At 36.4% G+C, this 22964-nt stretch overlaps 1 protein-coding gene across 2 annotated transcripts in view; it reads left to right on the forward strand.

Moving 5' to 3' along the window:
• The first annotated feature begins 3907 nt into the window (after positions 1–3907).
• Positions 3908–22964, forward strand: part of LOC122800842 (probable GPI-anchored adhesin-like protein PGA55) — an 813969-nt gene continuing 794912 nt past the window's right edge. For both annotated transcript variants that reach the window (XM_044070155.1, XM_044070156.1), the window contains exon 1: positions 3908–4033. In XM_044070155.1, the coding sequence (XP_043926090.1) occupies positions 3955–4033 (79 nt within the window). In that variant the 5' untranslated portion in view covers positions 3908–3954. The remainder of the gene's footprint in view (positions 4034–22964) is intronic.

The raw sequence follows: 22964 nt of genomic DNA on the forward strand, positions 1-22964 counted from the left end.
AGACATCTGAATCTGGCTTTCGGGTCACCAAACATATATGCTATAGTGTTTCTTGTCATGGTATGTACTCTAGTTTAGTCCTCCTCTGCAGGGATGGAAGGTTCTCTCTATGGGGTCATTTGCCATGTCTCAAGTCGATAACCACAGTCACTTATGGGGAGGGGAAACGCATATGTTTTCATCATGCATAATGTTGACAGGAATGTATTTAGCTTACATACTAGCTGTGTTCCTGTACTTACCTAGTAGTAGTCCCTCAGGTATTTCACATTGTTGGAATGCACCCCTCAGACCACTTTCCCTCTATATGGCAGCATTATGGACACACCTGGGGTGTGTCATCACTATGTTAGTTATGCTTCTATCTGCTGTGCTAACCACCTGAAAGTTCGAGGATGGTCACCCCTGTACTATTAATTTATCTTTCTGCTTCTGGTTGTTCTGAGGTTTTATTAGGTATGTGGGTGTAGTCTATTGCAGCAATAATATAGAGGAAATTGGCGATGTTATAGAAATGGTGCATAATGTTTCACTGCTCCATGGGTGTAGATGGAAAGTGTATGTGTTTATCTACCTTGATGCACATCACTGCCAGGAAATGTGTGAGGATGCACCTGTCAGCTGTCTGTTGCATTCTTAGACCATCTGTCATATATTGTTGTATTGTATACCTATGCTCACACAGACTTTTGTTTCAGTTGACTCACAATGGATACAAACATGGGTAGGGTTCCCATGTTGCACACAGCTTGCACAATTTGTCTGCCCAGGCGGTACCTGTCAAGGATTTCTTGATCTAACAATTGGCTTAGCTGTAGCCTGGCTTCCTGTCTAACTGACTACCTTCTAAGCTGCACAATACTAGGCTAGGGGGCGTGGGCATTTAGGCTATAAGTTTTAGTTTTTTACGCCACCCCACTTCATAGGGGGAGGGGGCTATTATAATTATTTTGCTGTGCCTCTGTTGAGCAGTGACACTGAGGTAATCCCTGGGGTATATCTGCGATCTCCCATCCATTGGTCAAGATTTCTCTTGAACAAGGCCAGCGAGGTGCTCTGCCTCACATATACCGGGATTTTATTCCACAGCCATATCTTTCTTCATGCCTTGCAGTATCATAGCCTGTTGCACTTCATTCACTTCAGGTAGCATTTTATTTTCATTATTGCTACAGATTCCATAGGATTCCATGAAAGATAGCTTCCTTTCCTTGCATTGCACAATGTTATTCACAGGCGATTTTGGAACAAGAATCAGCATTGTACTTTGTTGCATTTAAGTTGCATTGGGCACACAGAATGCATTTTGGAATTCAGCTGGCATGTGTGAAGTCTCTAATTATTCTATGCCGAATAAATAAGTACTCAGACTGACTCTGGTGTGATTTTGAAATCACGTCTGCACTACATGCACTGAAATTTTCCTTCCGCATGCTGCTCCATAACTAGCTTTTATAATCCGGCCCAGGATCTCATGTTTACTAGGTATCTAATGCTCTGTGTGATGTTGGATACTAGACAAACCTATCCTTGCAGATGTACTCAGGTTTGCAATAAATCCATTCAGTATTTCAATGCTTTATATGATTGCATGGATCTTTTTATCCCAGATAGGTAGAGGTTGCCTCCATTATCAATCTCCCTCCCATAATTACAATGTAAATGCAGTATTGTCTGAAAAGCTTACAGCTGCCTTGTACTTTAGGTAAGCAAAGGCTTCATTGGACTGCTGAAATATATGTAGACAATCTGGTAATAAACATCCGAAGATGTGCTGGATACACAGTGACAGTTTTGAAGCCTTTTTCATGTAGAAATTGGAGTAGGGAAGCTAAACTTTTCTTACGGTCAGAACTTGCTTTTCATAATCATTTTCAAAATGAATCTTTCTTTCCAAATAGTTGATGTCTTTTTATCTCACAGGCCACACAAAGAATCTTCCTTTTCTAATGATAAGATAAAAATTGGACAATCACGTCTGGGATACACACCACATTGAGGAGGAGGAGGTGATAAAATCTTTGAGCCCTTTACAACTATAACTTAGCAGTAGATTCCAAGCTGAGCATAATTGAAATCCAGGCTTGAAAAATCAAAAATGTCTGTCTGCTTTGCTCCCCTCCTGTGATTTAAGCCATATTGTTTCTGCGTCCTCTGTTTTCCTGTTCATCTATCTTGTTATTTAAAGTTTGCATGAAGTCCAGTAGAAAGGCTATCTGGTGCACAGATTCCAAAGTGTTACTAAGCTATCTCTAACAGTGAAGATTCACTCTCTTACACTTGAGAATGCAAAGATGCTTGGAAAGTGTCCATTGATACTGTTATCTGTTGAACTGAACCTGATAATTGAGTTAAATCTGAAAGAGTGGGATCTGATAACTTCTGAATTAAGGTAGTATTTGTAGGGAAAACTTCACTTGACTATGTAGCTATGGGGGAAGCAGTTGAGTCGTGCTGCAGGTATGACCAGAGCTTCTTCAGGGGATGGTCTCATCTTCAGTGATTGCTTTTTCAGTTTCATAGACTCAATGTTGTTGTTGTTGTTTGCCACAGTGGAACTCTGGTCCGCTAATGATTGGCAGTAGATTTTTACAAAATGTCAAGGTGCTAGCTCGACACCCAACCTTCAAAGAAGGCACGCCCATTTATGCACACATATCTTTCGAACACTACCCAACCACGGGGAGGACATGTAGACTCCACACAGAAGGCACTCCCAAGCCACGCTGAGAATCGAACGGGAGAACCTCTTGCTGTGAGGTAAGAATGCTACCGCCGTACCACAGCAGCATCTAGTTTCATAGACTCAATAATGTAGCTAAATAGGTGATGTTAAGATTGCAGATAAAAATATAATCACACAACAGTGACAGTATTGTCTTTTATCTTATTTTTACAGCAATGATGACTGTATTGTCTTTTATCTTATTTTTACAGCAGTTTCACTCTAGTTTATTTTCCATGCTTTCATTGTTGCCTTCAGAAGCAGAAGTCTGTATAACTTACAAGCTTTGAGCACAGTCACAGGGAAATCACTTTATAAATGACCTTTTTCAGATTTGCAGTAGTATATAAACTGATGCACTTGTTTTATGATTATTCTTTTTAGACTAGACAGCTTATTTCATGATTTACATCATTCAGAAATTCCTTTTTGCTATTCCCTGATAGCTTGTGAACATAATTATAGCTACACATAAGTATTTATTTTCCCTCAGGCACATTGTTCAGTCTTTCTTTTAAATAGTTGTGATATAATAGTCTCAAAAATCCTCTCTCATCTTGTAACCTTTTCACACCCATTAATTTTAAGGTATGTTTTTCAGTTTGTACTTCCCATGAACATCATGAACATAATAACCTTCTCTCTGACATTTAAAATGCACTGAATTATTTCTGCAGCAGGTATTTTCTGACATTTGCATCTTTTGAAATGTTTAGGTACCACCTTTACTGGAAATGGATTAAAAAGTGATTTTCTTTCTTTTATTTTCCTTTACAAAGTTACTAAGCATTCATGATAAATTGTAGCACTGGCTTTTCTTTATTACAAGTGTAGTATATCAATGGTGTCATACCGGTTTTAAAACTGCTGCATACAGATATTACAAGTTAGAAAAGATGTGAGATTGCAATGTACATGCAACCGTTGTCCTGGACAAAGAAAATACAGAGAATCTTATCTGATAAAAGATGGTTCTTCAGGAGACAAATAAAGGCATGAGTTGATTTCTGTCATAAGACACTTACGTTTAAGTAATTTTGTATGCAGTTTACCTGAGAGGCAGATACAGAATTAGGAATGCAGTCAATCAGACTAAATTAGTCATGTGTCATATTTCCTCTAATAGAGCCTGACTGAGGTGGAATATAATTATCTAAAAACTGCTGTTGCCTTTCTGCCATACACACATTTATGGCAGTGGCTGTAACTGCACCTTATTAAACTTTAAGATGGGAATGAAAGGTTTATCAATATCTTTATTGTTTTTGCTGCTTTTACAAAACTCATCTCACGGTCAACTGCAACAAGGTAAATGAATATTATTTTTAAAATGTTAATAATATTTAGTATTGCTATTGGTGTATACTATTGGTGTATACTCTAAACTTGTGAAGGTGTTGACATATCTGTTATGAAGTATTTTTACATGTCTCAGTAATGACTGATTATAAAGATTAATTTTTTACTGCTCATATATCAGAAAGGATATTAATATAATGTATACATTTATTAAGTATTACAAGTGCAATACAGTGTAGCTAATACTAGCAGTTTGCTGCAGTAATATAAAAGCACAAGAAGATGTAAAAGTGTGCGGGACATACATTTCGTAACCTGATATCTTTTAATATTGTGCATGTATATCATTTTGCATATGTAGCTGACGTCAGCATAATAAGACAATGATCTATTGTAACCTCTTTTATTTCTTATGTTAGTTATAAAAAATCATTATTTCCATATTTTACCTTGTAGTTATGTTCTAACATTGTTGAAAATATATAAAAGTTGCTGATAGAAGAGAAAAAACTATAAAGTAAAAGTTGCTGATAGAAGAATACTTGTGACAATTTTTTGTACTTATTTTAATAATAATCCTTGACTGAATTGTGATAGTCCTTGATTTATCCATGTTTATATGGTTTGATTGCAACAAAGTGTTGAGGCGCAGTCTAACACTGATGGATACAAAACTCTCAAACAAAAATCCTTCCTAGGTACAGCACTATGTTTTGGCATTTATTGTTATTTGCTAGATTGAGGACTCTCACTATTGCATTTTTTACATCTGAAAATAAATACAATTATATACAAGATTAGTAGATATGTTGTGTTTTTATTAAACAAAAAAGCCGACATTTATTTAAAATTACAAAAAGTTATGAATAAATCTCACAAAAATTTAAGATGTAACTGTTTATTGATTTTTATATATAAAAGTATAATGCTGGTACAGTCTTTACAAAAATTACAAAATTCTGTTCAAAATTGTTGCTATGAAATGTTAGACTGTTTGTGATATTCCTTTTGGTTCAACAACCTAGAGTGTATTGTGCAAACCCGCTTCATGCAGCTATGCTTAATGTAAACTGGACTTCCATTTCAGTGATCAGGGTAACTCTGTCATGGTAGGATGAGACCTACCTGGAGTGCTAGTGAAGACTGTATGCAAATATGGCAGTCTAGGTGTCTAGTTAAATCTAATTAGCAATATTGTTTTCATTGAAACTCTTTGCTAGGATTGAAACAGCATGGTAAGTTAATTAAAAGAATAACTCTGCAGCGTTATTGGAGGAACAAAGTGAAAAAGTAGACAGTGTATACCAGTTAAGTCTTATGGCAGAAGTAAGGCTGTTAACAGTGCTTAAGTATTGCAAACCCATGTGTGCTGGAGCATACGAGATGGAGCATTCATGTGTGTGTGTGTATTTGTGTGTGTGTGTGTGTGTGTGTGTGTGTGTATATGTGTGTGTGTGTGTGTCTGTGCTTGTAGGAGCATGCTTGCAGCTGTCTTATTATATGCATATGTCTGACCATAGACCATAGAAGTATGCATGTGTGCATGTCTGTAGGGACCTGGACAATGGCATTACGTAGGTTTATAGGTAGAACATTTGGGGCAGGTAGCTCTAATTGCACTAGTGTTTGATTCAGAGACATGATCATGAGCCAGTAATAGTATACTGCTCACTGTGGCTTTATAATTTCACCAAATTGCAGAATATCAGCTTCATACTACTGGATACCACAGCACTGATAGGATTGCACTGGTAGCATAATGTCTCTGTATCTAGGCATAGGCAGCCTATGTAAGAAACCAAATGGAGATCTACATGGTCATTATAATCTGACATACCATTCAGTTCTATGAACATTAACTGAATATATTTTTTTAAAGTGTGAATTTTTTTATATATCCTTTTTTGACCAAGTTAGTCCCACTAGACTTGTAACCTCTTTTCAGGAGAGACCCGAGGTGGTATTTATAATACTAGTGAGAATTTGGCCACAACTTCAATGAATATCCCCTTACATTTTTCAATAGGTATTAAAGGATCTTTCACTTGTACCTGAGCTACTACCAACTCAAGCAGGTGGGACCTTGTTTGACATCTCATCCAAAGGACAGCATACACTGGAGTGCAGGACCCCTTTAATGCTGTACTGCAATGTCAGCAATTTGAAAATTAATCTAATTACCTGGAAGGGGAATAGAACCCACAGCCCTATCTTCCAGCATCAAAAGTGACTGTGCTACGTATTGATTAATTTACACTAAAAGAGTCAATGGCCCTGAAAAAAAAAATGAGTTATGAGTGTATTGGTAATATAGTTTGCCATAGATACAAGAAAGAAATGCTGAAACATCCAGAAGTTAGTATCACAATACTTCTCATATTTTCACAAGTATTTAAAAAGCCCCATTTAATGGTGTGGCACTTAAAATCCTTAAAACCTACCTGGGTATAAATATGGTTCCAAGGGATTTCTGTGTTACATGGACTATAGGGATGGAAATGACAATGTTAGATTTTTTTAAACAAATGTCAGGATATTCAAGAAACTACTTGTTGCATGCTTGTTGTGTATTTTGATTAATATTTTAAGCTTAATATTTACTAAATTAATGAATTGGCATGACAATGTGTTAAAGTAGCATCAGTGTTTAAGTCATTCTCAGTTTTCGGGCTTGTTATTTGAGTTTAACCCCACTCTTGATGCAGATCTTCCTGCATTGAAACAGATGTCAAAGCTAATGGTTCTTGTCTAGGCCAAAAGCAATCCTATTTATTAAACCAGTACAAACATGGGGTAGTAGATATTGTCAACCTACACACACATGTTCAGGAGTGATTTTAACAAATACTTTTGAGTAATCTCAAGAAATAAATTATATGTTTTTCTGAATTATCACCATATGCTTTTCACCATTATAGTCTACAGTGCTTAATATAATTTTGAATTTTGTGTTGTGCACGTGTTCCTAAATAACATGTGGCTTCTGCTGTAGAATCTTTCAAGATTTTTAAATCTTAGACATTGCGCTTATCTTCACAAATGGGATGGCAGTAAGGTCAGTAGTGATGTAGGTTTCTTGACATGAAACTAAACTACATTTCAACCCCCATATTGCCCATCTGTTAAGGCATTTGAAAATCCAGTTATTTGTGATTTACACCTGTAACAATCTAATGTGTTTAGGACTATTTCTTTTAATTTAAATAATAAAGAAGCACAGGTAATGCCAGAGCTGTATCTAACAATGGGTAACCTAGATCTGTTGCCTAGAACCCGCTGTAAAAACATTCTTCCAAGTGCAAAACATTTTTATTGATGTATTTTTTTCTGATAAGTTATTAGGCCATAGATTTGAGAGAGGGTCAATTTAAAGCTAATGTGAACACAAACGAAACTGAATGGCAAGGAGATTAAAAGTAGACTACATTCCTGGCTTGAATGAAATTGTTAACATTATGTTTCTCACTGATGTTCAACCTTGGAGTTGGTATATATAATTGGGGGGATACAAAATGTCAACAATCCCACCCATACACAAACTCAAACTCAATGTTTTTGCAGGTGGGAAGCACCCTTGCAATGCTAATTACATATACCAACTCCGAGGTGACACAATAGTGGGGAAAGGGCAAACATTTTCCTTAGTACAAGTTCAATTTTCTCATTATTTTTGAGTTAAGATATTTTTGTGTTTAGATATTTGTGGGTTTAGATATTTTTAGATATTATTTGATTTTACATATTTTTGAATTCAGATCTTTTTGTCAATATTAGGTATTTAGATATTAGTGAGTTTAGATCATTTTTGGTAAACCAATATCCTACACTTAATCTAACCTTCATTTAATTGACAGTCAGAAGACGGTTTGCATAATATTGACATTGCAAAATGTTGGCAAGGTAAAAATTTCTAAACACAAAATACTGAAAAAATTGAAGGTATGCAAAGGAAAGGTTTTGGCCTTTCCCCACTGCTGTGTGATGTCAGAGTTAGTATATATAAGTAGTATGTTGTGGGGGGGTGCTTGCTTCTTTGCAAAAATGTTAATAAAATGTGGTTTAATTTTGTCAAATTGTTTAATGATTTTCTATGAGGTTAACGTCTGTCACGTGTTCAATGATTTTGCAAGGGGGGCAAGCTCTCCTGCACCTCCACACCCCCTATTAATTATACATACCAACTGGAAGATCACACAATAGTGGGGAAAGGGCATAAACCCTTCCCTAGTATAACTTCTATCTTACCAATATTTATGTTGTGTTAATATTTTGCAGTTTTGCACTAGTTTAGATATTGGACAGTCAGTCTTTTGACTGCCAATTAAATGAGGATTAGATTATTTGTAAGTAACTCATATATATATATAAAAGAACTGACTTTCTCTAAAATGCTAATTATGATTTTATTATGCAAAATATAGGAGAGTCAAAAGGGGAGTAAGCTTCCCATTTTACTCATGGACTCCATAACTTTTAACTCTGCTTTGCCTTCACTGACCAGGTCACTACTCCGTACAAAAGTACTGGTTGCACCACTGTTTTGTGCACTTTACTTTTGTCAAACGCTAACTCTGACGTTCTGTGACAGTTGGCTACACACCACTGATTCTATTTTTGACCTCCTCATTCGAGACCTACCTATACACATCCACCCCTGCTTGATATCTGAAGTTATTAATTTATTATACTGTTTTCCATTCTATCCATCTCAGATTTCAGCTTCTTCTGATTTCCTCCATTTGCTACCATAACAACTGTGTTGTCTGTACTCACTTTCATCACTTGTGCTGTTAGTATTGCATTTTATTTCGCTCTCATTTTCCGTAGTTCCTGTTCAGAGTCTTATTGTAATGTCACACCATCTGCAAAGAGCAGCTTTATTGATCTGTCCTCTCAATGACCTATATGCTAATGTAATTAATGACCAGTGGAGGAATTAATCAGCAGCGGGCTCAGAGCTGAACCGTGATGTACACCCGTTCTCAGTGGGAACCTCTCTATGAGTCTGATCCCTGTTCACAATTAAGTCATTTGGTTCATGTACATAGCTTGCACTAATTATACTAATTTTCCTAGGACTTTGGACCGTTGTAAGAATGTCCAAATCAACTTTTTGGGATCTTGTCTTATGCCTTTATTAAGTCTAGGAATGTCCAGTTAGACTCTTTCCTTATCTCCAGCTTTGACTCCATTATCTGTCTAACTGCAAACATCAGACTGAATTTTCTGCCTCATGATCTGAGTCCAAACTGCTCATCTTCCATCTTATTTTTTAGTACTGTACATATTCCTTTATCAATAACCCTCTGCAGCACTTTCATCGAGTGACAGGAGACTGCCCCCTTTGTTCTTGTACCCCGAAACTAAACCATTTATTCTCCAATTATCTAGGATACACTTTTTGATCCATACTGCTATGAGTACCGTTAGGAGTCATTTCTTTCCTAACTCCCCTAACATCTTGATCATATCTGACATGGCCTCATCTGAGGGTCCTGTTTCCCTGATATCATTTCTTTAATGCTCTTCTTACTCCTTCCAGGATGGCTGGTTCTTCCTCTTTTGTCATAGTTGGTATATAGAGCAGTACAGCTTTCATGGAGTTTTCGTCATTCAGAAAAAGCTGGAAGTGATGTGGACAGATGAGCAGGTTCTTGCTGGCATCCCTTATGGAGGATCTCTTATTGTCATCTTCTTTATTTTTGTGTCTTTGACTTGCCACTAGATAGAGTTTCTTTGTGCCATCTACTGAGTCACTTTTCAATAACTGGTAGCATGCCTCTGAGTCCTTGTTCTTTGCTATTGCAACTGCTTCATTAGTCTTTGTTGGGCAACCAGTATTCTTTCTTAGACTAGTATGTCATTTCTGTCTTTTTTTATCTACTAATTTATCTAGCATTCCCTCTTTCATTTGTTACATTCCCGGACTTCTGAATTTCATCACCAAATTTCTTTATGCACCTCATTTCAACATACCTGACCTGAATGCACATCTGTTCTGTTCTGTGGTCTTCACACATTGTGTTTTAAGAAAACATTGTCGTTTGTCTTTGACTCCACCTGCATTCTCTACTCCCTGAGTATTTAATTGAACTCATGGTCTCATTCCAGTTAACTTCCATGTCTTCAGTCCAGTCTCTCTGACCTTAGAGCCTTCTCCTAGGACTGTCTGCAGTTGATTGTAGTCATTAGTGACTTATGCTGTGGACCAACTGTTTCACTGGGATGACTTTGTTGTCTTTGCTTTTACCCATATGCCCTTTCCTTAATAAGAGAAAGTGTAACTGACTTACATGTTGACCGTTCTTGTACAAGTGATCTTGTGACTGTCTGTCTGTCTGTCTTGGTGAACTATGTGTTAACCACAATCAACCCATTTGTTAGTCAGAAGTCTAGAATGGCCTCCACTTCTTTATTCCTGTTGTTTTATGTATGTGGACCCTGGCAGTTTTCATATACTGTTCTGCTCATCTGTCTGTATTGATATGAGCACTGATTTCTCCCATTATCGAAACCAACTCATGTTTTCCTACTTTATCTATTAGGCCCTGCAACTCTGCCTGAATGTACTCCTTTCCTTGTCATCCCAATCCTGCTATGGGGCACAGGATGAGATTAAATATCTAGTGGCCAAGATTCTGTCCTTATTTCTCAAGACTTTACTCACTGTCATCAGAAGATACTACCTCACTTTAATTACCACACCATTCTAGAACTGCATTCTACTCCCCCCCCCCCCCAAAGCCCAGTGACTTTGCTTCACTACCCTTCCAATTTGTGTCTTGGATACAAATGATGTCCAGTCTCCTTCTTACCATCATGTCATCCACCTACAGGCTGTGTCCTGTGTCTGTCATTAAACTTATAATCACTGTAGCAAAAGGTAGCTTAATTTTGGCAGATTGAGTGATGTTATGTACATTTTTTACACAGAGCTATTCATGGTAACCAGAGCTTGGCAACTGGACACCAGTCAGCAAGTAACATTATTCCAGAGCTGCTAGACTTTATGAAAAGCACATACTGGCCAGTAGAGACACACAAACCCTTACCACAATCAACAGAGATCCCTAGCATTGTCTAGAGTTGCAACCCACTTATCACTTGTAAATATGCATGCTCATTAATGGCAGAATTAGTCAACATGACCAAATCAGCTAGAGAAAGTTGCTAGTCCATTGACTGGCAAGTCATGATATGTTGTGCAGCCTGTGATTATGTTCTCCTATCTAGTGGAAGCAGTTAAACTATGCACCTCTTCTCCAGATGCAGACTACCTTGGCTCTGTGCTGCTGCCCATCGCTCCATTCAATTTTGGGTATACTCTTTTGGCATAGTTCTCAAGTCTGAGTTGGGAACATCTAGTACATTTTTTGGAAACTCAGACATGGGGAGAACATGCAAGCTCCACAGCGGCATTGGCCAGAGGTCAGGCTTGAAGACTAACTTGTGCTTGAGAGGTGAAGGCCTTAAGCATTATGGCAACTGTGTCATATTCTGAAAATAATCATTGTCTTCAAAATCTGAAGACAAATTGTAAATATTGCTATTCTGAATATATTTTGTCTATCAAAGCAATTCATTCCATCCGTTCTAATTTCAAACTTTATGTGTTCTGTAACTGCGTTACTTATTTTTTAATTTATGTTTTGCTTTTTGTGCCAGGCCATTTCTGAAGAGGGGCACTGTATTTCTCTCTCTCTCTCTCTCTCTCTCTCTATATATATATATATATATATATATATATATATATATATACACATGCACATACATATATGGGTCCAGACCATATGATCTACTACAGTGCAGAATGGGAAAATGTCCCTCTTCCTCACTGTAGTGCGATGTCGGAGTGGGTATATTTAAGTTATGGGGGGTGTGGGGCAGAGCCCCCCTGCTAACAGTTTAAGGTAATTATTTGTTGTGTTTTATGTGTTTATTTTACGCAGTCGGCTTTTCAAAAGTTGATTATATGGTCTCGGCCATATGAAAGTTGACTTTCTGAAAAGTCGACCATGTAAAGTAGACCCATATATATAGTGATAAACTAATCTAAGAGCTTTACTCTAACCCACATTCCCTTGCATACACAGTCCTACTCCTATGCTGAAATTGTCAGTTTATCCAGAACATTAAAATCTGAAATCCACACCTATGTGACCTAGACACATTCACTTTTCCTTTTTTCAGCCCTTCCATTAATTGATAATGAGCTCTCTCAATGAATTTCCCAAGCACTAAAAGATGAGGCTAGAGCACTTACAACTGTATGCATTTCATCCTTGTAATCATACTGTTTAAGGTCTGTGGGAACTGTGGAAAAAATCTGTATGATATAATATGAGTTTATAGCCATTAACACCACTTCTCTGTGCATTACCATTCTTACAGCTAGCAGTTACCTACAGCTTCAAAGTTGTAATACACAAGGTTTCAAAGAAACACTAAATTAGATTATAATGGGTATCCTGCCATGTAAGCAAGCACTGTGGCCACTTCATCCTCACTACTGAGCAGATGATATTTTTGGTCTCTGAAGTCACTAATTACTGTGTATGAAAACATGCACTGATTTGATGTGCAGTACCTCAGCAAAAAACATATACATTTTTTTTCCATAATAAATTTTTATTGATATATATTTTCAAAATACAATAAAATCACACACATAATTCACTACTATTACTATCAAAACTATATACAATATCTACATTAAATGCTTCCATATAAAAACCGTCATTAATCCAAAAAAGAAGACACCAGGGAAGAAAAACAAAGCCAAAACATTTGCAGAAGTACTTTACGTCCATACATATCATACATATTTTCAAAACATTGTTTCCTCCACATATACATCCAAACTTTAATATATTCCTAATAACAGTATTATGCTAATATAATGTTAAAAACCTTTTCCCATATTTTCGGATTATTAATATTTTTGTTACTTTGCTTCAGGAATAATTTATGTGTTAATATATGCTTTATAGCCACAAGCTTGAAATTATCCCATGATGTCTTATCTGGTTCTAACCAATTTGTAGCTATATATAACTTCATCAGCAAAAAAATATTCATACATATTATAGTTTGTGACCTAGAGAGCTCTCTTGGAGGAACATGTAGAATCATAAATTCCCATGATAACGTTGAACTTTGATAACCCATCTTTTGTAGTTGTGTTCTAAGAGAGTTCCAAAGTTTATATATACACTTGCAGCTCCAGAACATATGAAGAAGATCCGCCATTTGATTTGTGCAATATGGACAAGTTGGAGAATTCCTAGGATTAAATTTATGTGACCTAAGACGAGTATAATAAGCATTATTCCAAATCATCAACTGCGTATACATCAACTTTTGAAAAGAGACCAATTTTATTGTTAAATCAATTGCTTTTAATACCTGATTATCTGCTACTGTCATTTTGTTTACCCAATACCCTGACAACAGAATTTTTTCCTGGTAATTTAAATCTTTAATTAATTTATTTGTTGTTGTTATAAATTTGACCTCCTGTTGGAGAGCCTGCCACAATTCAGAGCATTTATCCACAATTCCAACTACCGGTTTAAAGTTTTCAAAATGACTCAGAGCAAGTTCTCTGATTTGTCTCATGACAACCATATAACTCTTAGGAAGATTCAATTCCTGCCTAACTTGCGAAGCCGATAAATGAAATTTATTAAAAACATCAGTCAGAGTCAAATTAACTATTAATGGGAATTTACTAAGATCAATCAACTGATTATTTAGTTTAAAATTGGGATTCCTATGGAAAGGCTGAAAAAACATCATATATTGCAACAAGTCTACTGATTGGAATACATTTTGCAAAGATGACACATATGTTTTTAAGTGGTCCATAATCCCTTACTTTATCAAGCTACTTTTATCCAAAAAGGGTAAAGCTTTAGGATTTATGTTCCGATCTAAAATATGCTTGTAATTCAAGACCACCCAAGTTGGTATCCATTTTGTACTAATTACCTCGTAATTAGCAATTCTTAAACACCTGTTGGCGTTCACAATTAAATAGTATACTTCAAAATTCGGTAACTCAAGTCCTCCTCTACTCTTCGAGGTCATTAGCAAAAAACATATTTTAATCTGAGAAGAAATTGCATAATAGAAAAGGCAAGATGATACATTTTAATTCAAATGCAATTCATGAACTCATGTTGAGTAGTGAATTAACAGCTTTTACTAATTATATCATATGAAGACATTCAGTGGATGCATGCTTAGCTGCAGCACTTCAGTAAAGTTTATTGTGTAAAACAGTTTAAATTGTGTTTATTATTTATGTGATACTTTATGATACCACTGAACGGGAGTCAGTGACCACTCAAGTCATGCATGACTTTTGCAAATAATAATATAAATAACTGTTGTGAAAAAATGTATAATATTAAAGTTGAGAAGGACTATCAGATGAACAATGACAGCAGACAATGCATCACACAGCAAAGCCCGCAGATATCACCGCATGCATCTGTTATGCTCTATTTGTTTTTTCAATTAAGGAAACAATAACTTGAAAGGCATGGTCCACAGTTCTGGACTAGAAACTGCCTCTTTACCTGTGAAGCCTTATGCATGGGCTTGACACATGGTGTCCCTTGATATTGCGGATGGCTGGTCACCATTACTCATATTTAGAGTGGAACCAGGAGCTGCAGAAGTAGCATGGATCTTTTCACAATGAGACTAGTGCAAGATTATGCTGTGCAGAATGCAACATGCACAAACATCCTGCACATAGTAGCTTGGTCATAGTGAATGGCACCCCAGCATCATACAAGCATCTGAAATGGCTCTTCAGGAGGGAGAAAGCCTGCGCAATGACAATACACATCTGGGACAGGGATGTTTTATAGTATCATAGGTGCTTACTAGGCAAACAAACACAAGGGCTTTTTTAAGCCTAGCCATGCATCCCAAATCTCTGACAAGTTCTCATACCCTTGAAATGTGTAATCAGGGCTTTGGAAGATGAAACATTTACAAGCAGAAGTCTGGGAAATGAACTATTTATGTAGAGACATAGGTGACAAACCAGAGATGAATTTCCTGTTCCCCATCCAGTTGTCCAAGTTGCACTTGAACTGGGTTAGGGAGGAACTCTGCTTCACATGGATGGGGAGCCTGTTCCATACTCAGTGTAGTCTCTGAGATACATACCTGTCTGTTCAGCAAGTCCTATTTAAATCACAGGCAAGACTTAAGTCTTAGAATGGGTAATTCTGGTGCTGTTTGTTTTTTGGATATGTAGGAGGTCCATTAGAGTGGGGTCTGACAATACCCTATATGCCAGTCATAGATCTCTGCTCAAAAGCCTGTAGGAGACAGAATACAGTGATATGGCCTTGAGGCAGTCTGCATAGGTTCTGCTCTCTATTCTTTTAGTGAGGAACCTCTGTGGAGGTTCCAGTTATTGGATAAATACCAAAGGGGGCATTGTACTCAATGATAGGTCTGATGAATGCCAAATACAGTGGAACAATGACTTCCTTGGACTTAGATGCCATAAATTTGTTTATAAGTTGTGCAACATAGAATAATTTCCTTACCAGTGTAGACACGTGATGACAAAGGCTAGATTACTATCTATATGTGTCTTTAAGTCCCTGACTACTGGGTCAGCTCTAAGGAGTGTGTTGCCAATATGATAGTTACCAGGGATGGATGACTTCCCAAAGGATACTATTATGCATTTCTTGGCAGTTAGTTTTAGTCCATGATTCTGACACCAGTTGTTTGCCTGTGTCAGCCCCTCCTGGAGAACATTTGTATCAGTGAGAGATTCAATGACAGCTCCTAATTTGCAATCATCTGCAAATTTAGTCAGCCAAAGACCACTGACATTGTCTTTGACCCTGTATGCCAGTCACAGATCTCCCCTCTAAAGCCTGTAGGAGACAGAATACAGTACTGGGCCTTGAGGCAGTCTGCATAGGACATTTTACTTATGCCCTGTATTCTTTTAGTGAGGAAAATCTGTGGACATTCCAATTGTTGGATATGCCTGGTTTGGTACTAAAGGGGGCATTGCCCTCAGTTATAAGTCTGATGAATTCTGAATACAGTGAAATAATGACTTCCTTGGACTTGGATGCCATACCTTTGTTTATAAGTTGCACAACATAGAATGATTTTGTCACTACTGTAGACATATGATGATCAAAGACTAGATTCCTATCTATAGAAAGTCAATAATACAAGCGATATCCTGGACATCCAAGAAGTTTAATGTGGATACCAAAAAACGAACCAAGACAACAAACCAAAAATAAAGCAATTAAAATACAGTTAGAATTCCACAAATACTAAGCGCTTTCACCCGCTCGATTACCTGCGGTTTCATCAGAGTACATCTTACACTTCATTGCACCAGCTTATATACTAACAAAATAACCAATAATTCAATTATTCTTAATTAGATTGGTTAAGGGTATAAAACCTAATTATGTGTTTCTAAAATCATAAGTGTTGTTTGATACCACTGAGACAACAACAACAACAATGCTGAGTAAAATTTCCTTGTTTATAAGTAGTTTAAGTTGAGGGCTATTTTACTAATAAAAGTTAAAAACTGTCATAAGTATATTATAAATATTTTAATCCAATATATATGTTAAATGTATATAATTTAAATATAAATTAAATATTAGTAAGTTTAATATAAAATAATTATGTAAATGTGCCATCAAGTCGTTCTTTATAATATAAATATTGTTTTATATAAATAACATATTGTATAAATACAAAAATAAATAAATTAACCAAAATTGATAGAATTAAAAAATAAATAACAATAAATATAACCTTACATTAATAAATTTGTGGTTATATAATGGTATGTATAAACTTATTTATTTACAATTATATAATTAAATATAAATATATAAATATTAATATTATACTCCAAGGTTTTTTATTTATTCGATCCATAAATTCTAACCTTAAAATATTTAAAATGTATAAAATTCTTAAAAGCTACATGCAAAACAATATTCATAGACTTTCATTCTAATTATGTTTAAATGTATTATATGAAATTCCAGTTAGACACTTATAGATTTTTGTTTTAAAATACTTGCAATGCTAATATGGCCATTCAAGCCTGGTGCTGTACCAGCAAGTTGCCACAAGCATTCTTTAGTTAAAAGCAAGTTATCCAAATCCCCTTCTTTTTCCCCTGGGTTGTAAATTCTATCAATAATAAAAAAGATGAATCTTTTATAATTAACACATGTGGTACTATGTATGTAGAGGGCATTTGTTTCTTTTTTGTTTTTCACATCTCTGACGTGTTCCATTATCCTATTGTGTAATTTTCTCTTAGTCTTACCTATGTAATACGCTGGGCATGAAATACAACTGGCCATATAAATAACCCATTTTGTATTGCAGTTACATATACCAGGGCATTTAAGTGTTTTTCCATAGTTATACACGGTACAATAAGGTCCATCATTTATGTATTTACAACTTTTACAAAATCCACATTTTTTCATTCTGGATGTAGTCTCTCCTTGTACCCTGCTTTCAAACATCTCTTTCATATTCATGCCCCTACTGTATGTAATTGTCGGGTATAAGCCTAGTATTTCTTTGACTTCCCAGCTGTTGTTTATTACACTTTTCCATGTGTCATTTAATATTGTCATTATTGCTTTAGAATTTGTATTATATGGTAAAATAAATGAATCCTTTTTATTGTTTAAGTCTTGTTCCTTAGGTCTCATGTATTCCCCACTAATAATTATAGGTTTATACTTTGTGTCCCTATCTCTCAAAACCTCTTTGGTCAGGGAATCTAACAAATTTAGTGGGTAACCTCTATCAATAAACATGTCTTGCAAGTATTTGATTTCATCCTCAAAATTATGGTCTTCACTGATAATACGAGAAAGTCTAACTAGTTGGCCTTTCACCAAATTTCTTTTTTGAAAATGGGGATGATTACTGTCGTAATGTAAATAACTATTTGAGTAAGTTTTTTTACGAAAGATGTTAGATTCTATCCTACCATTTTTATTATACATTCTGATGTCTAAGTAGTCACATTGATCGTGGTTTATTTGAAAAGTAAACTTTAGAAAATTAGTACTGTTGTTTAAGAAATGTATAAATTGTTGTATTTCTCCTTCTTCTCCCTTCCAAAAAACCAATATGTCATCTAAAAATCTTACATATAAAATAATTTTCTCCCAGAAGTGCGATACAAATACTTGTTCGATCTCCCAAAGTGCTAAAACCAAGTTAGCATAAATGGGGGCACATCTGGCCCCCATAGCAACACCTGTACATTGTTTATAGTGTTCTCCTTCCAAGATGACGTAATTGTTATTTAATATCATTTCCATAAAGTCTACTAACAGTTTTCTTTTAACAGTGTGATGTCCACTGTATTTTTCCAATTTTCCAAAATCTAATTAAGAATAATTGAATTATTGGTTATTTTGTTAGTATATAAGCTGGTGCAATGAAGTGTAAGATGTACTCTGATGAAACCCGCAGGTAATCGAGCGGGTGAAAGCGCTTAGTATTTGTGGAATTCTAACTGTATTTTAATTGCTTTATTTTTGGTTTGTTGTCTTGGTTCGTTTTTTGGTATCCACATTAAACTTCTTGGATGTCCAGGATATCGCTTGTGTTATAGATTCCTATCTATGTGTGTTCCTAAGTCCCTGACTATTGAGACAACTCTAAGAGGTGTGTTGTCAATATGATAGTTATCAGGGGTGGATGGCTTCCCAAAGTATACCATTATGCATTTCTTGGCATTTAGTTTTAGTCCATGGCTCTGACAGTAGTGATTTGTCTGTGTTAACCCCTCCTGGAGAAAATTTATGTCAGTGTGAGATTCAATGACAGCTCCTAATTTGCAATCATCTGCAAAATTTAGTCAGCCAGAGACCATTGACATCGGCCTTGATTCAGAGAAGTAAATGCCAAAAAGGAGCAGTCCAAGGACTGTTTCTTCAAGGTCTCCACTTCTGACTGGTTTCTTTGTAGAGGTAGACTCCTCAATTCTAACTTCCTGGGTCTTGTCTATGAGCTAGTTGGCTATCCACTGGGTGACATATGAGATTGTACCTAACCTCTTGAGTTTGTCAACAATGCCCGATTGGAGTATTGTGTCAAATGTCTTGGCCAGGTCAAGGTAGGCAGTCTGAACCATTTTTCTTTCATCCATTGCTTTGTTTACCGTCTCAAAGAAGTCCACCAAGATGGGTAGACATGATCTGCCCTTGATGAAACCAAACTGCTTTGGGTCCAGTGTCTGCAGGTTTACTATATCTCTATTGATCATTTCCATGATAATTCTTTCCATGGCTTTACATGTAAGACTAATGAGACTTATGGGTCTGTAGTTTACAGGGTCTGTAGATGGCCCACCGTTGTGCAGAGGGATGACTGCTGTTGTTCTTCATTCATAAGGCACAAAGCCTGTTTGGAGCTACAGATAAATAGTAATTCCAGAGGTCCTGGCATGTCATGTTTCATGCTATTGAGAAGGCATCCCATTATATTGTCTGGGCTCACTGATGCAGTGTTCTTGGTCTTAAAGAGAGCATTAAGGACCTGTTCCCTAGTGATAGTAGGGGGAATTATATATGATGGTATTTCCTGAGGGACGGTTGAGGGGAAGAGATGGGTAAAGTTGGAACCAAATTTATCAGTCAGGAGGTTTGCTATATTATCTGGCTGATGAGGTCTGCACACAATTGTGTATTGCATTTGAGGTCACAGACATAGCTAAAAAATCCTTTGTGGTTGTCCTTGGCCTGGGAGGCCAAACGTACCTCAAATGTGACTTTGGTAGACTTCATTTGCCCTCTGAGTATTTTGTTTAGCTTGATGAAAGTGCTTTTATCATGCGGGGTGTTTTACTTCCTAATATTTGCCATGATTTTCTTCCTCCTGCTATTAAGCCTATTGATTTTGTGATTCCACTAGGGCGGTTTGTTTTTTAAGTTAGTTCTGTACTTCTTCCTAGTGGGTACAGCTGCCTCTATGCAGCTATTAAAATACATGTACAGGGTTTATCTGACCAGTTCTGCATAGGCAGCAGTGTCCTTAGGGTTTATGGGTATTGAAATTTTGCCAGGTTATCACTTAATAGTGGGAGGTTAGCCTTCAGTAGCTACATTTGGAATTCTTACTCGTGTCATGAGCCATGGCTCCAGTGGATATCCAGCATCACCTGAAACACAAAAAAAGAGAGAGAGAGAGAAGGTTGGGAGAGACAAAACAAAGAAAAGCAATTTATTATTCTGCAATACATTTTGTAATGAATAACTACTTAAAATACAATAAAAAAAGAAAAAAAAAAACCTTACAAACCACATGACCATTGGGCATCCTACCTTGTAAGAGGAGGCAGTAGAGTGAGCTATTGTGCTAGATATTGGAGTCACGTGCATGGCCAGGATGTTGGGCAGAGACATTAGTGATGCATCCCCATGCATCATATACTACCTTACAATTGATGGAATGGTAGCCCTTCTTATTGCAGTACCACTCCCCTGTGGACAGAAGGGGCTGTAATTGCAACATGGTACAATCTATTGCACTGAGTACATCAGAGGAAACATGCCAACCCCTAAAAGGCACTCATAGTCATAGCTCATTCCTAAGATGATACTGGGAGTGGATGTACTATCCACATTTGCCAAGAATACATCCAGCAACTGCTGCAGTATCCATGAGGCAGAAGTCTGTCAGATCACCATTGTGAGCCTAGTCTGTCTCTGAAAGGTTCTTGTGCCAGGTACAGTGAGGGCTATAAATACCTTAGTTTTCACAGTGATATGAAGTCCATGGATTTCTCCTGTACTCCTATGGAGGTCATACATACCCAGTAAGAACTTTGTAATATCCCTCTGCACTCTGAACCTGTTAAGTAGCTTCTGATTTTCAAAGTTATAGTAAGTTATCCACTGCCTATATTTCCGTCTTCTTGGCTGTAGAGTGCTACTAGATGCAGGTGGTTTTGGCTTGACTAAGTCAATCAGCACACACCTGGAAATAACAATCACCAGCATCTCTGCCCAACTTCCTACCCATGCACATGACTCCAATATCTGACACAATAGCTCACTCTACTACCTCTTCCCCCCTAATAAAGTGAAGAAAGTCATCAGGCTGACTTTAATCGCATGCTGCTACCAGTTAATTAGTGGGGCATTTGAATGAAAGCACAGAGACATAACTAAAAGCAGGTGCATTAAAGGTCAATCATGTACATTAATGGAGTTTAAAAGCAGGTGCACTAAAGGTCAGTCATGTACATTAATGGAGTTTAAAAGCAGGTGCACTAAAGGTCAATCATGTACATTAATGGAGTTTAAAAGCAGGTGCACTAAAGGTCAGTCATGTACATTAATGGAGTTTAAAAGCAGGTGCACTAAAGGTCAATCATGTACATTAATGGAGTTTGTACAAGAAAGCATGAGAAGGCAATATGTTGAGAGATTCTCCTTAGTAACAATGATCTCAGTTGGTCTATATAAGCAGCAGATGTTTGGGGCTTGCAGGACATATTTTTTTTGCAGTCTTCACTGAGGATCTTATGGGCTATGACTGATGTGCTGTGACTTGATAACAGTACTAATGGAGCTTCATTTGGAAAAAATAGACCTACACTTAAAATAGCTTACTAACACTAAAAGCACGTCTCCCAGTAGAATTAAAAAAAAGTGTGGTAGGTGTTCAAGTCATATACCCACCTCATAAAAGATAATTGAATCCAGAGGACTGGGGAAAAACAAGCAAAAGGCAAATAAACCAAACCTAGTTTTGATTTAACTATGGAAATAACTGTTAGCATGTCTAAGTTGTTAATCTTTTCTACCCAGGTCCCCACAAAAAAGGCACCACCCACTACCCTAACCTAGAAACCAAAGTAATTGCATAGGTGAATAAATGTACTAATTGTCTGCACCATACCTCTCAACCTGGAAATATCAAAAATCTGGACAAGGCCCATGAAAAATAGGTACAAATTTGTACGCTGATTAATGTAAAATTTGCATACATAATTACACAACTCCACCTACTCCAATGGAATTGTAGGATACATCGTTTCAAACGCAGACCAGAACAGAGCCAAAATATAGCACCAGAGACTCCCTGTAACCATTCCAATGTCCCATTACCTGGCTATTTCACATCATTTATCATAAACACTAATGTGTGCATACTGCTTTACTACAATGATTATTTGGATTTTATTTTTTACATTTTATAGCACAATGCACAAACAGTAATAGATATCTGGCTGCTAAACAAAGCAATACTGTCTCAATGAAAATAGATTCTCTGCCCTTGAAACTCTCATTCGCTGAAACAGCATTGAAACCCACAGATTAACTTTGGGCTGTATTCATATCAGAAGCCCCTTGCACACAAAACAAGAAACATATATGCGTTCTTTGATATACAAGGAATATAATAAAATCAGGAAGGTGTAATACAGCACACTTGCTAGACTTAAGTTAGAGCGCATTTTAAATTTATTTTTTAAACATTTTTACAGTAGGCAATGAAACAAAATGCATGAACAAATAATGACAAAACTGCCTTATTCAGAACACTTCCATGATAATCTACTTATACACACACTATATATATATATATATATATATATATATATATATATATATATATATATATATATATATATATATATATATATATATATATATATATATATATAAATCACAGTAGTGTAAGCCATAGGCATGTTGCACAGCTTCTTGCACTTATTTTTAATTGGGGGGAGGCAAAAGGCAAAAAAAACAGGGACGCATTTTAAACATTGCTTGAATATAGTATCACCATGCATTTCTCTGCCAAGTCTTGAACCAAGGTATCTCTACACTACAGTCAGAACAACGTACCACTAAACCAAATCAATAGTTTGCTG

The sequence above is a fragment of the Protopterus annectens genome, chromosome 4.part1 (genome assembly GCF_019279795.1).
Source record: "Protopterus annectens isolate FY-2018-M chromosome 4.part1, PAN1.0, whole genome shotgun sequence".
Taxonomy (NCBI): domain Eukaryota; kingdom Metazoa; phylum Chordata; order Ceratodontiformes; family Protopteridae; genus Protopterus; species Protopterus annectens.